This window comes from Delphinus delphis, chromosome 3 (assembly GCF_949987515.2).
Source record: "Delphinus delphis chromosome 3, mDelDel1.2, whole genome shotgun sequence".
NCBI lineage: Eukaryota > Metazoa > Chordata > Mammalia > Artiodactyla > Delphinidae > Delphinus > Delphinus delphis.
The window spans coordinates 94979131-94996844 of NC_082685.1; the positions used below are offsets into that span (position 1 = coordinate 94979131).

A 17714-nucleotide genomic window follows, 5' to 3' on the forward strand; every position below is an offset into this window, starting at 1 on the left:
TTAGCATCTAAATGTATTCTAAAACTCTAGGATATGAAACAGACCACAGGTGTGAGATATAACAGCCTTGGCTGCTGATACCTGATGGGCCAGCTCATGAGCGATGATTTTAGTAACCAGCTTTTTATCCACCACTGAAGAAGTATTATTATCATACAGAAGTGTCTCTTCTCGGAAGGTGAGCAAACCCCAATTTTCCATTGCTCCTGCTTCAAAGTCAGGAATAGCCACCAAATCTGGACATAACAAGAAAGAAGTTATCGACTTTACCCCATCTACGGCACTCCCTAATTAAATCAAAATATTTTACCCATTGGTCTATCACTGAATCAGAAGGCAGTGAATTCATTTATACTCCTAAGGAAATGAACCTTCCTAGCCCTGTATGCTCATCACCTACCTGTCAGTTGAGGAAGACCTGACCAACCCCCTGTATAGTCACTGTTGCTCTGTCCCTGAGCAAGAGAAGATACCTAATTCCTTCACAGTGAAGAAGTTCCCAGAGCAAGGAGGACAAGAGGCAGGGCCAACGTTCTTCTAGCTAAAACCAGCTCCATGCTGAACAGCACTGAAATGCTCTTGCTTTCCTGAGCTCTCATTACTCCTATTATTATTTGAATTAGGAATTTCTTAGAAAATTAGAACTAGTCAAACTCCAGACTAAGTCCTAAGCAAATCCCCACTTACACAGCACCTCTGAAATAGTCCCATAAACTTCTAAGTGTTTTAAGCTCCACTTTCAGATACATCCATGGAATCTAAATAATCTTAACAAATACAAACAATTTTGAAGGCAAACAGTTAACAGTGTTTCTTGGTTTTCCTTTAAAATAACTTCGGCAAAAGTTCTTCCGAAAAAAACATTTGCAACATAAATCTAGGTTATAATGATAATGAAAATCAGAGGCACTGTTTGATTCTTACCCAGTTTCTTTAGTGGGTATTGAATTTCAAAGTAGTTTTGATAAAACTCAAGAAGCTTCACAGTTGTTTCCAAGGCATGGTGAACTTGACCAATCTTTTCTGGGACAGCATATACAGAAACCTAAAAGGTAACAGGTATGATGTAAAGACAGGTACAATTAAAATGGCATGATATTCAGGTGAACACTGTCAAGATTAGCATACCTGAGAACTACATAAAGATATATGAGATTTTTCAGGACAGCAACTCTCGCTTATAGTTCTTTTAACCCCTATAGGATTTAGCAAGTCATTTCCATACATACAACAATGTTAAAAAAAAAAAAGCAATCAGTAAGTTTAAAGTTAACATGATATCCAAAATAAACTATTTTATATCATATAGCAATTTATAAGCATCTGCCTGTTTAATTTTATGATACTCTTCTCTTCCTCTCCATTACCTACAATGGCCCTTCCCTGTCTATGAGCTATCAAACTGTGAATTATTTGAAGGCCAAAACTAAGTTTTCATCTTTTCAGCACCTATCACAGTGCCTGGCATCGAGCAGGCATTCAATACAGAGAAGTCACAGCTTACAAGGGAGTTAGTTCTAACATAAACACCTAAGATAGAAATGTTGAAATTACCCTGGGGAAACCTATTAGAGACCAACACATTCTCTTTCAGCAAGTATGGCACAGCCAGTTTTTCTTGGAAGCCTTGGAACTGCTTCCTTTTTTTTTTTCCTGCAGTTGTTGGCTTGTTTTTAAGGAACATGTTGTATCAAAAACAACCATACCCAGCAGAGTGAAACACTCAGTGAGTGGCACACGGTAACTAAAACCAGGTAAGCGGATACTGGGATTCATGCCCACACTGCCCAATCACTTCAGGGAGCATGCTCCAGGGAAGATGCAGCTGCCCACATTACTTAAATTGTTATTCTTTCTCTCTTTTTCTGATTAAGTGCATAAGTTAAACACATATGATGTAACTAACTATACATGTCTTATCAGTAAGTATCAAAGGCAAAATTTAAGCAGTTACATTAAAAGCAACAGGTTTTAAAAAGCAATATTTATTGTTTTTCAATTGACTGAAAGAAAAAATCCCTCTGTACTCAACTTGGGAAAGTAGGATATGGACAAGACACAGCAGAAGATAAAAACCTCAAAATAAAGATCCCAACAGGTGGGAAATAGAGACCTATTGAATAATTCACCATTTGAAAAAATACATTGGTGAACTCTAACCCCAAATTATTTTTGGTCTTTCATTAAAGCACTGAAAAACAGTCAACAATTTCTCAGAGGTCATAATTTCAGCTTTAATTGTCTTTACGTGGGGCCTTAGTCTATAGAACATATGCATTAATCACAAAAACATGGAGGTAACATGGCATTAAAAATTAAATATAAAGAAAAAATTTTAAGTAAACAAACAACAAAATTAGATGCACAAGCTCTGTAGTGAGACTGCCAGGTTCAAATCTCTGCTAGTTGTGTGAACTTAGTTAGCCTCAATCTCCTTATCTATAAAATGGTGATAAAAGTAGCTCCTATCCTCACAGGGTTGCTGTCAGGATTAAATGAACTAATATGTATAGAACTTAGAATAGTGCCTGACACAAAAGAAGTGTTCAATAAATAGTAGTTATTATCATTACTACAAATAGAATCCCATCAGAAATGGGGTAAAATATGTATGAGGAGAGCATTTGTGGCAACAGTGACAGGAACAATGAAGTGTTAGGAGTTCAGTTAGCCCATATACAATATGTTACTTTCTAAAGTAACTATGGAAGAAATTTAATATCACATCATGTGGCCAAGTGTACTTCACCAGCCCAGCACCCGAACATCTGCAGCCCTTGGTACAGGACTGTGACCACAGCTTATTGAATTCAGTCACCACCTGCCAAAGGACCATGCACACTTCCTGCATCATTCTCCCTGTGAAAGTGTTAGCACACAAGCACACACAACAAAGTCTGACATATTCTTCGTAAATCTAACTACCATTATAAATGACTGTACCAAGATCACTTGGAATTTGAGACCAGTCTTTATTATTTCTGCCTGCTCTTTCCACAGATACATATTTTATGTTCCAGTCAATGTAACCATCTAGAAGATGTTGTCCTAATAGAAACACCACCCATATACTCCAGGTTCCTCCTCAAACATCCTTCTCCCAAACACACCATTTGGCCACTCCCATCACTATGTGTGAAAGCATCTTTCATTAGATGAAAAGTAAAGGGAGAAAAAAGAAGTTCACATGGAACTGAAATCTGACCAAAGGATCCACTGAGTCCCATTTCTGGAATACAATGACTAGGAAGAAAGGTAGTTTGGCATTTTCTCTTTCCTTCTACTTCTCTTCCTTTAAAATATGTGCTGTGATTTCTCACTAGAGATGAATTGTCAGGTCATTACATTATTATCATGCTTGTTTTAAGAGCAACAGAAGCAGTAAGAAATAAACAAAGAAAGCAATCTAGTTCAACAAAGAAGTTTTGACCAGCACCCTGCACTTGGTAAGAGCACTCTAAACACTGTTAAATGCAAGTCAACTGGTGCTCAGGCCTTACAACTTAAAACTTTTCCTACAACATCTCTTGCTAAGACTGAGAGATTTATAAAAGACACAAAAAAGTCTCCTAGTCAGCTCTCAGAGAAAAGAGTTAAGACTGAGGAACAGCAGATTTGTTAGGTGTAACTTACTCTGCTCCTTAATTTAATAAGAAGCAAAAACTAGATAAAAGCAAAACCAGAACCAAACCTCATCCCCCCCAGAGAACAACAATACAGCCTGCAAGATTTATGAAGACAGAAAATATTGGAATCTTCCAATACTAAGTTTCCTGAAAAACACCAGCTTTCCTAAACAGACAGCTGAACATACAAAAAGCATAAATTCCTTAAAAAAAAAACAAACCCCAAAACAAAAAAACCTCACCAGAATCAAGTCTATCCAGAATAATTGATTACATGGGACTTGAGACTTCAGGAGAATGATATAAATTAAGTATAATGTCCCTAGTTGGTGGAAGGGTACTTGAGGAAATGTTGTTTGTGGAGCTAAGTCATGTTCCTGACTAAATAAGAATAAATTAAAATTATAACTTCACATGGATAATAGTGTTGAAGGTTCTGTTTGGATGTTAAACAGACATGATGTCCACATCTGACTAACCACCAATGGATTCTGATTCTATAAATTAGACCTGTCTATGGTAAAAACGAAATCAGGTAATGGCAACAACAAAATAAAAACCTCAAGACAAACTGATAAAGTGTATTTCAAAACTAGCCTAGAATTTTCTAGGTAATTCTGGCATTCCTGAAGGCAGAGAGAGGTTTAAGGAACATTGAATAATGGACAGAAATGATAAAACAAATGTTCTCTCTTTTTTTAGGTCTTTGACAACATAGTAATCTTTATCACTGAACAGGTCACGTTTAATAATCCACAGTCAACTTTGACATTTTCAGTTGTTTACTATGACTGACATAAGTAAAGCCCTACTGCCTTATTCCTGAATCTTGTGAAATAGGCCTAATGTCAAATATTACAAAATAGAACATATCCTAGAGATTACATTTTAGTGGAACAAAAATCCTTTATTAGACTCTATGTCTGAATTTCTGATCACCATACCTACAGAAATCACGTCATTTGTTGTAAGAAGCAGTATATTGTGGTAGACAGTGAATTCTGACTATCATTTACTGGCTATGTAATCTAGGTCAATTACTTAACCTCTCTGGTACACTGTTTCTTCATTAGCAATATAAGGCTAATGCCTTCCTCTCATTTGGTTTATAAAATAAAAAGATGTTTATAAATGAGAGCTCAAGACAACTGCCTGCACAGAGTATAACTCCACACATGCTAGAGTCTCCCCCATTTCCTAATTAAAAGAGAAAGTTAATAAAACAGTTGTTTATTTGTAATTTTTTCAAAACACATTTACTACTGGGTAGCATTAAAAATGATAAAAGTTATTTATATTTATATATACAAGGGAGTTTACATACATACAAGGGAGTTTCTCTGTGTGTGTATTACTATCTGCCAGGTACCGAAGATTTTACAGGAATTTAAAAAACTTAATCCTTGAGAGAGCAGGCTAATATAGACAATATAGTATTAGAGTTGTGGAAGGTGAGGTTTAGAGAATTACAGAGCAGTCTGCCCAAGGGCACATAGGTAGAAAGCTGTATAGGAGAGATCTGAACCGAGGTAGATGCCAGAGTCCATGTTTAACCATGTTGCTTCCTAATACATGTAAATAAAAAGCAAAAAAAGTCACTTGAAACTCCTCTCTCTCTTTCAATCTCTCTCTCTTTCCAGTTGACCCTTGAACAATGACGGGGTTGGGGCAACAACCCTTGGAGCAGTTGAAAATCTGAGTATAACTTATAGTCAGTCTTCTGCATCTAAGGATTCAAACTATGGATCGTGTAGTACTGCAGTATGTACTATTGAAAAAAATCTGCAATAAGTGGACTTGTGCAGTTCAAACTCGTGTTCTTCAAGGGTCAACTGTTGTGGACAAAAAATATATATATATATGTTTTATATATATATGTTATACATATATGTTATATGTTTTATATATATGTTATATATAAGATATATATATATATAAAATATATGAGGTATATATCTGAGCAGTGAATAATTCAGCCTGACTAGATGAAAGAATTCCATTGGAGCAACTGGAAATATTACCGAATTTATGAGGGCCTTGAATATCACAGAATTATGAGTTTGAATGTAATCCTACAGGCAGTAAGAAGCCAGCATAGCTGTTGAAAGAAAGAGAGAGGGAGGGAGGGAGGGGGAGAGAAAGAGAGGGAAAATAAAAAGCCAAGACTACATACATTTTGAGATACAATAAAAAGTGCTGGGGATTTTATATCAAAGAGTGTGATAAGAACTACAACAGAGATGTAACTAAAGTGCTATGAAATATCAGAGAGGGAATGATTAATCCCAGCTGGGGAAAGAACGAAAAGTTTCAAGGAGAGGGTGGTACTCAGCTGGCTCTTGAAGAAGCAACCTGACTTAAGATTGAACCTTTTAGGTTTTATCAAGGCTGCAACATCTGCATCAAGGGCTAAATCTGGGGTGCAAAACTTGAAGAGAGATTAATTGAATTTTTTTCAGAATTAAACCAGTCTTAAAATCCTTTCGAAAGGACTCCGAAAAACTCTTTGGTTTAGACTTGCCCAAAACTCTTTTAAACCCAAAGGTGAGTAAATGATATTGAGCACTTACTCAATGTAGTCCACATTACCCTTGAACATGAACAGGTCTCCATCCTTTGAGCATGAAGTCATATGGCAGTGTTATTGCTGATGAAGAGCCAGATAATCCTTACCTCACCCCTTCTAAGAGTTAATGGAGTAGACATGATAATCTTTTCTAACAGAAGGAGTATGCCCCTTTTAATTAGCAAATAATAAGATCCAAATACAATGTGATTAAAATAAAGTTCTTTGGTCTGGAAAGGAAGCCCAAATCCAAGTGAATGTGTTCAAAGGGTAGAAAACATACCCTGGTGGGGATCAAAAATATGAAAAAAAAATTAAAGAATTCCATCATATTTCTATCATGAAAAATAATCATTTTTAGCTTTAAAAGACCCTTTTCTCCTATGTTGTTAGTATGTGAAGATATTAGCTTTTTAAGGTCTTTACAGTGAAATTAAGGCATAAAATCCAATCAAACAATCATTTACAGAAGATTCAAACGACGAAGAAAAGCAGAGGAGCCTAATTAGAACAAAGGTCAATCTTGACAAATTACAGACATAGCAGACATTTAAACAATCTTCTCTCTTTAAGATGAAGAAAATTCAATCAGGACTTGCTTTTTCAAAAGGTGCATTCAAATGACTTTTACAACTTGGAGTTTTTCTTCTAACTAAATTTTTATGCTATCTTTTAAGTCTGCACAATGTTCTAGATTTGCTGCTGTCCAATAAAATTTTCTGCATTGATGGAAATATTCAATATCTTTGATATCCAATAAGGTAGCCACTAGCCACAAGAATGCTAGAAATGTGGCTACTGAGACTAAGGAAGTGAATTTTAAATTTAATTAATTTTTGCAGCTTTAATGATATAATTAACATATATTATGTAAATTTAAGGTATACAACATGTTCATTAGATACACTTATATATTGTGAAATGCTTACCACAGTAGCACGAGTTAACACTTCCATCACTTCACATAACTACCATTTCTTTTGCATGGTGAGAACATTTAAGCAACTTTCTTTGCAACTTTCAAATATATAATACAGTGTTAACTATAATCACCATGCTGTACATTAGCTCCCCAGAACTTATTTATAACTGGAAGTTTGGACCCTTTGACCAACATCTCCCCATCTCCCCCACCCCTCAGGCCCTGGCAACCACGAGTCCACTGTTTCCATGAGTTCAGTTTTAGATTCCACACGTAAGTGAGGTCATATAGTCTTTGTCTGTCTGACTTATTTCACTTAGCATAATGCCCTCAAGGTCCATATATGTTGTCCCAAATGGCAAGATTTCCTTCTTTCTTTCTCATGGCTGAATAACACTCCATTGTGTGTGTGTGTGTGTGTGTGTGTGTGTATACACACATACACAGACATCTTCTTTATCCATTCATCCACACTTAAGTTATTATTATGAATAATAATATTATTATTGTTAGTAATGCTGCAACAAACATGGAAGTGCAGACCTCTTTAAGATCCTGATTTGATATATATCCTGTGGATATATACCCAGAAGTGGGATTGCTGGATCATATGATGGTACTATTTTTAATTTTTTGAGGAACCCTCATATTGTTTTCCACAGTGGCTACACCAATTTACATTCCCACTAATAGCGCACAAAGGTTCCCTTTTCTCCACATTCTCACCAACACTTATTACTTATGTCTTTTTGATGGCAGTCATTCTAACAGGTGTGAGGTGGTATCTCACTGAGGTTTTGATTTGCATTTTCCTTCTGATTAGTGATATTGAGCACCTTTTGATGTATCTGTTGGTCATCTGCACGTCTTCTTTGGAAAAATGTCTATTCAGTTCCTCTGCCCTTTTTTAACCAGATTGTTTGGTTTTTTGCCACTGAATTGTATGAGTTCCTTATATATTTTGAATATTAATCTCTTATCAGATATTTGATATGTTCTTCCATTCCACAGGTTACCTTTTAATTTTGTTGGCTGTTTCTTTTGCAGTGCAGAAATTTTTAGTTTGAGGTTCTCCTACTTGTTGATTTTAGCTTTTGTTGCATGTGCTTTGGTGTCATATACAAAAAATTGTTGCCAAGACCCATGTCAAAGAGCTTTTTCTCTATGTTTTCTTCTAGGAGTTTTATACTTTCAAATCCTACATTTAAGTCTTTAATCCATTTCCAGTTAATTTTTGTGAGTGGTGAAAGATAAGGGTCCAATTTCATTCTTCTGCATGTGATGATCCAGTTTTCCCAGCACCATTTATTGAAAAGACTACCCTTTCCCCACTGAGTATTCTTGACTCCCTTGTCATATATTAGTTGACCATTTTTGCAGAGTTTATTCTTGGGGTCTTGATTCTTTTCTATTGGTCTGTGTCTACTTTTATGCCAGTACCACACTCTTTGATTACTATGCATATGATTTTGATTACTTTATCTCTGTAGTATAGTTTGAAATCAAGGAAGTATGATACCTCCAACTCTGTTCTTTTTTTCTCAAGATTGCGCTAGCTATTCGAGGTCTCTGTGGTTCCATACAAATTTTAGGATTATTTTTTTCTATTTCTGTGAAAAATGCCATTAAAATTGTTGCATTGAATCTATAGATTTTTTTTTTTTTTTAACGCTTGGTAGAATTCACCAGAGAAACTGATCTGATCCTGGGCTTTTCTTTGTTGGGATGTTTTTGATTATTAATTCAATCTTTCTTTATATTACTGATCTGTTCAGATTTTTTTATGTCTTCATGATTTAGTCTTGGTAGATTGTATGTTCCTAGGAGTTTATACATTTCTTCTAGGTTATCCAATTTCTTGGCCTATAGTTATTCACAGTAGGCTCTTATGATCCTTTGTACTTCTGTGGTATCAGCTGTAATGTCTCCTTTCATTTCTGATTTTGAGTCTTCTTTTTTCACTAGTTAGTCTAGCTAAAGGTTTGTCAATTTCATTTACCTTTCTAAAAATCCAGCTCTTCGTTTTGTTGATCTTTTCTACTCTCTTTCTGGTATCTATTTCATTTATCTGCTCTGATCTTTGCTTATTTCCTTCCTTCTGCTAACTTTGGACTCAGTTTGTTATTCTTCTTCTAGTTCCTTGAGGTGTAAAGTTAGGTTGTTTATTTGAGATCTTTCTTTTTTCTTAATGTAGGCATTTATCACTCTAAAGTTCCCTCCTAGAACTGCTTTTGATACATCCCACAGAATGCATATACCACATTATACTATTAGAACATTCTGAATTTTACTATATAAATACCTTTTCCAGTGTGTTGTACATTTTCATGTTTTCATGTTACTAGCTAGTGTCCTTTCAATTCAGCTGGAAGCACTCCTTTCAGCAATTCTTGTAAGGCAGGTCTAGGGGTAAGGGGCTCTCTCAGCTTTTTTTTCTTGTATGGAAAAGTCTTTCTCACTCCTTCATTTCTGAGGACAACTTTGCTGGATAAAGTATTTTTGGTTGGCAGTTTTTTCCTTTCAGCACTCTGAATATATCATTTGCTTCTCTTGTGTTCTAAGGTTTCTTCTCAGAAATCCACTGATAGATTTATGGTAGTTCCCTTATAAGTTATAAGCTTCTTTTCTTTTGCTGCTTTTAAGATTCTCTTTGACTTCTGACCATTTTATTATAACGTGTCTTGGAGAAGACCTCTTTAAGCTGAGTGTGTTTAGTAACCTATGAGCTTCATGAACTTGGATATCCAAATTTCTCCCCAGATTTGCTAAGTTCTCAGCAATTATTTTTTTAAGTAAGCTTTCTGCCCCCTGTTCGCTATGTTCTCCTTCTGAAACTCCAATAATTCACAAATTGTTTCTTCTGGTGGTGTCCCACAAATCATGTAGGCTTTCGTCACTTCTCTTTCATCCTTTCTTCCTTTGTTCTTCCCTGACCAGATAATATAAAATTTCCTGTCTTCTAACTCGCAAATTCTTTTTCTTGCTTGATCCATTCTGCTGCTGATGGTCTGTATTGCATTTTTCATTTCATTCACTGTATTTTTCAGACCCAGATTTTCTGTTTGGTTCTTTTTTTTTTTTTTTATGATTTCTATGTCTCCGTTAAACATCTCATTTTGTTCATGTACTGTTTCTTGATTTAATTAAATTGTCTTTCTGTGTTTTCATATTATACAGCACAGTTCTAGAGGCTTTCTTATACATATATTGTCTTACTGAAATTCTCTGATAAAAGTAAAATTTAAAGGAACTTAAAAATTATTGATTTTTTTGGTATTCAAATAATAACAGTAAATAACAACTAAGTAAAAAGTAACACTGCTGGTATAAAATGTCAGAGTTGTGAACCAAAAGATTGTTTTCCTTCATAAAGCAGTTACCAGATACCATGAAAGGATTCCTCTCAACCTCCTGTGAATACAGGTTTTCAAGACAATTACCACAACAACATACATACCAGGGTTCCATTTATGTCCTGACTCAGATTCTTCAACTCCCCCACAACGAAAGCAACCAGGTAAGTGCTCATCTTCACACTCTCAGAAAACTCATCCTGAACAAGTCCATCTTCCATAATGACTGATGACTTCTACAAGCAATGGGGAAAATGACAGTTCTGTAACTGTGAGAATAAATGACAGTGACATATAAACTGGGAAACTGAAGACTCAAATAGGAAATAAGTAGTGAAGATGCTGGCATATTTTAATCTCTCAGCACAAGTTTCCAAACAACACGGCCCTCAGTCTCAGTCTGTTCTACCATCCTTCATCATGAGGACACACTGAGTACAGTAAAAATCCTTAAGAAGTTCCTAGTCTCAAACAATGGCTTTAAATAAATGTAAGTTAGAAACAGTAAGTAGCAGTGGCTCTGTTTCTCCCCTTTAAAACACCATCAAAACCAAAAATACTTCCTTATGACCTAGGAGTACTCCATTCTACTGCTACAAATACGTTCGCACAAGAATGAGCTACAGCTGGTTAATCCCACCAAATGATCTGAAATGGCTTCGTAAAGGACCGTGCTGATGACCACAAGAAGGCTTAGTGGGATTAAAGGTGATAAGTCACTAGAGAAGTCTGCAGTACACACAAGATGAGGGAAGGCGGGTAACCTTCCAGGATTTTCCAACCATGAATTTAAAATATATTTTGGGTTACTAGGCAAGTAAGCATTTGACCTCTCTTAGAGAAAGATTAAGGTGAAGAGTACAGCTAAGAGTAGAGCTGCTGAAGTGACGTCCTTCTTGAAGGACAGACCATGTCCTCTCCTTGACTCAAGGGCTGACTCATAGTCTGCGAGATGTGGCTGCTCCTCCCCGCCAGTCACATGGCTTCTGAGAGGTTGCTATCAGCTGCACACAGCTCTCAGGTATAACAAAAGGACCCCCCCCCCAAGTTCTGTTCAGCATAAAAACAGTTCTGCCTGATTTCACCCCCACTACTTCCAGGCAGAGCCCACAGCCAAGAAAGATGTCCATGTTCTTGTTGTTCAACCTCCATGTTACCTTCTCGATTTCTCAGTAACTAGTAAAACACCAAGGTCAATCATGATTCAACACTACCAAATATCACTGTTTAGAATAGCAAATTCACCACGTCTTTGAAAATATCACTGTGCTCGTTAGTAGCAGTTCACAGTATTAATTTTTGCAGAACTTTAGTACAATAGCACAGACTTCACATTTCCTGCCCATGCCTTACACATCCAGTCTTTCTCTTTCCTCAAGTGCTTCTCAGGCTGACTTTCCAATTGATTCCAATACATATTTTACTTTTATTTAAGCACTTTAAGAAAGAATAAGAATGTATATGATTTTAATCATTCTCAACAGTATGGCAAAGAAGAATTCAAGTATTCAAAACAAAGAGACCCACTCAAAGATTTTACATTCAAGGAATAGAACAGTACCTTAGGCATATTTGATAAAGCAGTGTATTGCTCATCTCTTATGATCCTGATGATAAATGTGGCTTTAAATGCTGGTTCATCAAAACAAGGAAAAGCAGATCTTGCTGCCAAGGGTTCAAACTGAGTTGCTGCAAAGTACCTAAAACAAATGCAAATCCATCCAATAGTTATTGAGTACCTACTATTCAAGGCACCTTGCCAAGTTCTAGGGATACTAAGATAAATATCATACAAGCCCAGATATTAAAGGATTCTCAATCAACTGGGAGAGGCAGAGGTGATACAGTAGAAAGTTACCAGGCTGCGAATCACATCCTAATAGTGCGAACAAAGCAGTGGAAACAAAGGGTAGGAAAAAAAATCTGCCTAGCGGTAGAGACACTGTAAGGAAACTGGTGACAAAATATGAAGAGGGCCTTTAAAAATGAGGAATATTTGAAAAGGTAGAGAAAGGAAGACAGTGCAGCCTAGAAAGAGTAGGAAGCACAAGGAAGGACTGAGCAGTGCATATTCAGGGACTGGGGGTGGGTGTCCAACGTGGCTGGAGATGAAGCCACAAAGATAGGCTACAGCTGGCCACTGAGGTCTTAAAAAGGTTTCTGATGAAAGATCACTATAAAAGATTGTCATCCATTGCCATTATTCTCTGTACAGACGATGGCTTCATAACACTAAACCTCAAACTCACAACCTGCACTTTCATGAGGACTGAAAAAACTAGGTGTCCTATAGTATGCTGGTGTTCTTTACTCTCTTCAAAAACGAATCAAAAATTTTCCTCCTCTCCTACAGCAACAACACTTGAGAATTTAACTATAAGTCCTCAATTAAAGGTTGGGAGAAAAGCATAAGAAGAGGAGAAATGCAGATTTTTAGTTAAGCAGAGGAATGAAATAGATCTGCATTTGGGAAATCATACAAACATGGTCATAAGGAATGAGGAAAAGTGTGGCCCTGGTGTGCACATATCAGCTACCAGTCAATATGGTACATAGATAACCACCACTGTGGACATGATTGCCTCGCTTGCTTAGGACTTAGTCCACCTAGAGGGGTGGGGTAGGGAGGGTGGGAGGGAGACACAAGAGGGAGGGGATATGGGGATGTATGTATACGTATAGCTGATTCACTTTGTTATACAGCAGCAACTAACACAACAATGCAAAGCAATTATACTCCAATAAAGATGTTAAAAAAAAAAAAGGCAAGTAGAAAAGAGTGTAAGATTTAGAGTCAGAAGACCCAAACTCTGCAACTTACAAGCCATATGACTTCAGCAAATCAGTGATCTACATCTCATTTCCTTATTTATTAAACTAGGGTCAAGGTAGGATCCCCTACCAAACATTTAGGGTTTTTGCTAGAATCGAATAAGACTATTCATAGTAACAACCACTTGTATGCCATAAATTCCTACACAGATGTCTAGTCATAACCCTTCCTTCACACTTAGAATTACTGTGCTTCTGTCCTAGTAAGGATTTGCCCAAATAACTGTTTGTTAGGGTAAACTGCAAGAACGACAGCAATCAACATATGTGAAACAATTTAAAAATATGTTTCGAACATTCCATTTCTTCACCCACCTCCCAAATTCTTACCCAGTTAACTGAAGATTTTGGAGGAGGGCCACAGGGGACCAAGGTATAAAGTTTGATGACATCCTTACTATTCATATGAGAGTCTACTTGGACCATCATTTTGGATAAAAACTGGATTACAATGTTCTAAGACAAATAAGATCTTAAATTATTATTAAAAGAGATGCAATAAGAACTATCTTACATAGAAGCCCCTTTGAAAAGGCTGCTGCTTGATGATACTTATAAGCTATTCTATCTAAGCTGAATACCTGAAAGCTTGTTCTTTCATTAGTGACTGCATTTGCCTTCAGAATTACTAGTTGCAGTTTGAGCACCACCTCCAGGAGCACTGAAGACAGTTATGAATTAGCTGAGGGTCAGTAAGAGAATTCTAAGCACTGGTGATAACAATGGGTAAAGAGGTGAAAACTAAGGAAGCTGGTGCACCACAGTGGTTAAGAATGTGGTCTTTGTAGTTAAAATGACTTTGGGTTTGAGTTCCCCTCTGCTACTTGCTAGCCATAAGATGCTGAATGAATTACTTCATGTGGCTCTGCTTCCTCATCTGTAAAGTGAATAAAATATAATTTCCACCTCTTAGTGAGTTTGACAAGATAAAAGACTAAACATATAAAATGCTTGCAACAGTTTCTAGCACTTCAGTTCTCAAGTAAATATGGGCTGCCATTACTACTGGAACTCAGGAAAGTGCACATGAAGTTCATTAAGGCAGGTGAGGGTTGTGAGAGAAAAAAAAAAAAAAAGGCCCAGATCTTAAAAGAAATTGAACTAAATCTTGTTAAAAATGAGGAACTGCTGAAGGATCATAAACCAAAGACCAACATGGTCAGATCTGTACTTCTAGAAGTAGTCTGGCAGCAGTGTGGAAGATGGGGGAAAGAGGAGGGGGAAAGCTGTAGTAAGATTAGAGGTCAGGGGTTCAGTTAAGAAGATGACTCAAGAGTTCGAGAAAAAGACACTGAGAGATTGAAGAACAAAGAAATAAAACACATCTCCAGCCTAAATTCCTTTGCTAGTTTTTTAGTATCAGTTTGTTATCTAGAACCTTAAATCTATGGTCAACAACTTCTAGATTTAACTGCAAGGTTACTGACCATCTCCACTTCTTAGATGACACAGGTAAAGTTCCTTTACCACAAGCAGTGTCAGTACATTTGACATTTACACTTACTTTGATTTTCCAATCAATAGGAAATATATCCCTTAATTACTTTATCTACTTGTTTTGAATTACAGTTTTCAGGCCTCTTGAAAGGTATAAATACTTTATTACTTTATCTACTTGTTTTGAATTAGTTTTCAGACCTCTTGAAAGGTATAAATAATCTTCTAAACTTCTATCTTGCATCAAGATATACAATCATGTGGGGTATCCATTTTATGGAACCAGGTAGGTTAATGGATGTATATATTTTTTGTAATAGCAGAGTTTCACAAATTTTAAAGTACTATTTAAAAAAAAATACTCTATTTCGTAATTTTAAGAATGTCTTCCCATAGTATGAGTGTGTTTCGTGTTTGGTAATTGCAATCATTGTTGCTTTTGTTGTGGTCATCCATTTACAATGTTTGGTGTCAGTTTATTTATCTCCCGTAAAAATAAAATACAGTGTGTATGTGTGAGAAAAAAAAAAAAAAAAGAATGTCTTCCATTTTTCTAGCATTTTCCACAACTCAATCCAGCCCACAGCAAAAGGGTCAACAAGTAACCCTGTCCAAAACCACCTCACTCTGCCACACAACATTGACTCTTCCCATTATATACAGGCAGGCCCAAGAGGATCCGAGGGCAATAATCTGATTGGAAGAGATGACTAGGGTATTTGTCGTAAAGGTCTGATTGCATACTAAGAACACTGTTTTTATGTATATCCTATAATTCCTAGAGATGATGGAGATTATAGAAGGAGAAGTAAAGCCTAGAAGCCCCAAGCTACCCCTGCAATTATAAATTTGCTTTTCATGTCAGATCTCATGGCAAGAGCCAGCATGCCATTTATTTTAAAAGTATTACGTTAAGGGGAAAGAGAAAAATTACTTATCTGAATAGGACTATAGATCTTGCTTTGTCTCTTTCTCTAGTTAAGAAGGATCAAAAAACTTAAGACAGATTTAAAATATTCATTTCTATTTTTCTCAGTATACCAACATACATTAGCCAAATGGACCTCAATGGTAATTCACATACCGGTTTGCAAAGGAACATGAGAGAATGCTCCAATGCACTAAGCAGATCTGACAAGGACTTTGCACACGTAAGAGAAGTGACATTACTGCTACTTAAGAATAGTCTGTATGCAACTGTGCACTGCATCTTTCCAGAAATTCAAACTACATCTATGAATACTAAGATTAAAGAACAAAATATATGGTTTAAATGGGGAGCTGAATAATTTTATGTTTTAAGTCGCTTTTTTAAAATGAATCTCTCCAAGATTTCTTTTTTTTTACTTTTCCATCAGAAATCCAAAATAGAATGGCATTAAAAAAACAAAAACCAGCAAAGATTAAGGATACTAAAAATTACATATATAAGTATACAACACTTCTTCATGCTTTCTTTCTCCATCTCAGTAAGCACCTCCTAAAAGTTCCACACAATAGGAAACTAAGACTGAAAGAATAACCTGTGTTCTTCTATATCTGGTTCACATGGAGACCTTGAAGGTGATAGAAAACTACATTCATCTTATAAGATACGAAAAGCTCAAGATAACTTAAGTGTTTGTGATAGAGAATGTAACTGATATAATCCTTGTCCATTTCCTTCCGTCAGCATGCCCCCAGCCCCACCGTGACATATCATATATATGATACATACTCAAGGCTTTGACTAAGAGAGAAAGAGTATACTCTTCCAAATCACCATTCTACTATTTTTCACCTAACCCTCTTAAATTAAAAAAAAAAAAAAAATTGCAGTTAATGTCTCTAGTGTGGGCAATGGGATCCATATTGCAGAAGTCATCAGAGAGCAAAGCAGCAGAATCGTTTAAGAGGGCTACATACTTTTTCTCATTACTTTCATCTGTGTAGGAGATGCCATAAAACCCATAGTAAGAACTAGATATATTTGCCGAATACTCTATCTTCAAGGTATAATTGTGCCCTTCAAGAAGGGCCTCGGGGGCAACAATGGCGATTTGTTCATGAAATGGATATTCCAGGACATCGACTTGCTTTTCTTGGCTTGAAACTGCTGACATAAAGGTCACTCTTGAAATATTATGGCCTGTGCTGTGAAGAACTATGTTCCATGTGGCCTGGAGAGCCTGAAGTGAAATCGTCACAGAGCCCCTGAATGTCATCGAGGTTAGGTTTGGGTGTAGGTTAAGTTCATAGCGTACTGGCATAATGGCAGTGGGAAGCCTGATTTGTGCCCATGGAAACAACTTCCCATTAGTTGCAATTGGCTGAATTAATCCCATTGATTGGTTTTTTTTGTGGCAGCCTTCTTTAGTAAAGGTACATCTGGGCAGTAGATAAATCACCATGATTACAGAAACAGCAACCACAATGACAAAAGCACAGACCACCATGGTCCTCACAGACGGTACTGAACAAGTCCCATCTGAGCTCTGCCTGTAGCCGGCTGCACTGTTTCGAAGGCCCGAGCTCCTGTTCATGAAGGACATGCCCAGCAGCTTTGCGGACGACTCATAATCCTCTTCGTCCTCATCCATCTCATGCTCACCAAGACCCCGCACCAGCAGTCGTGAACCCCGGGGCTCATATTCCACCTCATCAGGCTCTAGAGGATGTAAACAAGGTTCTTTGGCTAAATCCACCACATCTGGTTCTTCCTCAAACATGCTGTTTTCAATCATATTCCTGGGGAGCTGAAGCCGATCTAAAAAAACCAAAACATAAGGACCAGGCACAGAGTTAGAAAAAAAAAAAAGCTCATAATACCACGTTTAATCTAAGGATTTGTTTTTAATCACTAAGACTTATTTCCATCTCAGAGGTGCTGAATTAAATGTTTATAATATTCTTGTGTCATCCATTAAAAACTCAAGCATAGATAAGAGCATATCACAGTCTTAAAATAAGAAAGCTAAACAAACAGGCTAGTAAAAAGG

At 36.6% G+C, this 17714-nt stretch overlaps 1 protein-coding gene across 2 annotated transcripts in view; it reads right to left on the minus strand.

Annotated features, from left to right (window-relative positions):
- LNPEP (leucyl and cystinyl aminopeptidase) overlaps window positions 1–17714 on the minus strand; it is a 105659-nt gene that overhangs the window by 46220 nt on the left and 41725 nt on the right. For both annotated transcript variants that reach the window (XM_060009113.1, XM_060009112.1), the window contains exons 2-6: window positions 16642–17482; window positions 12029–12167; window positions 10572–10703; window positions 925–1045; window positions 82–236 (exon numbers count right to left, since the gene is read on the minus strand). In XM_060009113.1, coding sequence (XP_059865096.1) covers window positions 82–236; window positions 925–1045; window positions 10572–10703; window positions 12029–12167; window positions 16642–17482 — 1388 coding nt within the window. The remainder of the gene's footprint in view (window positions 1–81; window positions 237–924; window positions 1046–10571; window positions 10704–12028; window positions 12168–16641; window positions 17483–17714) is intronic.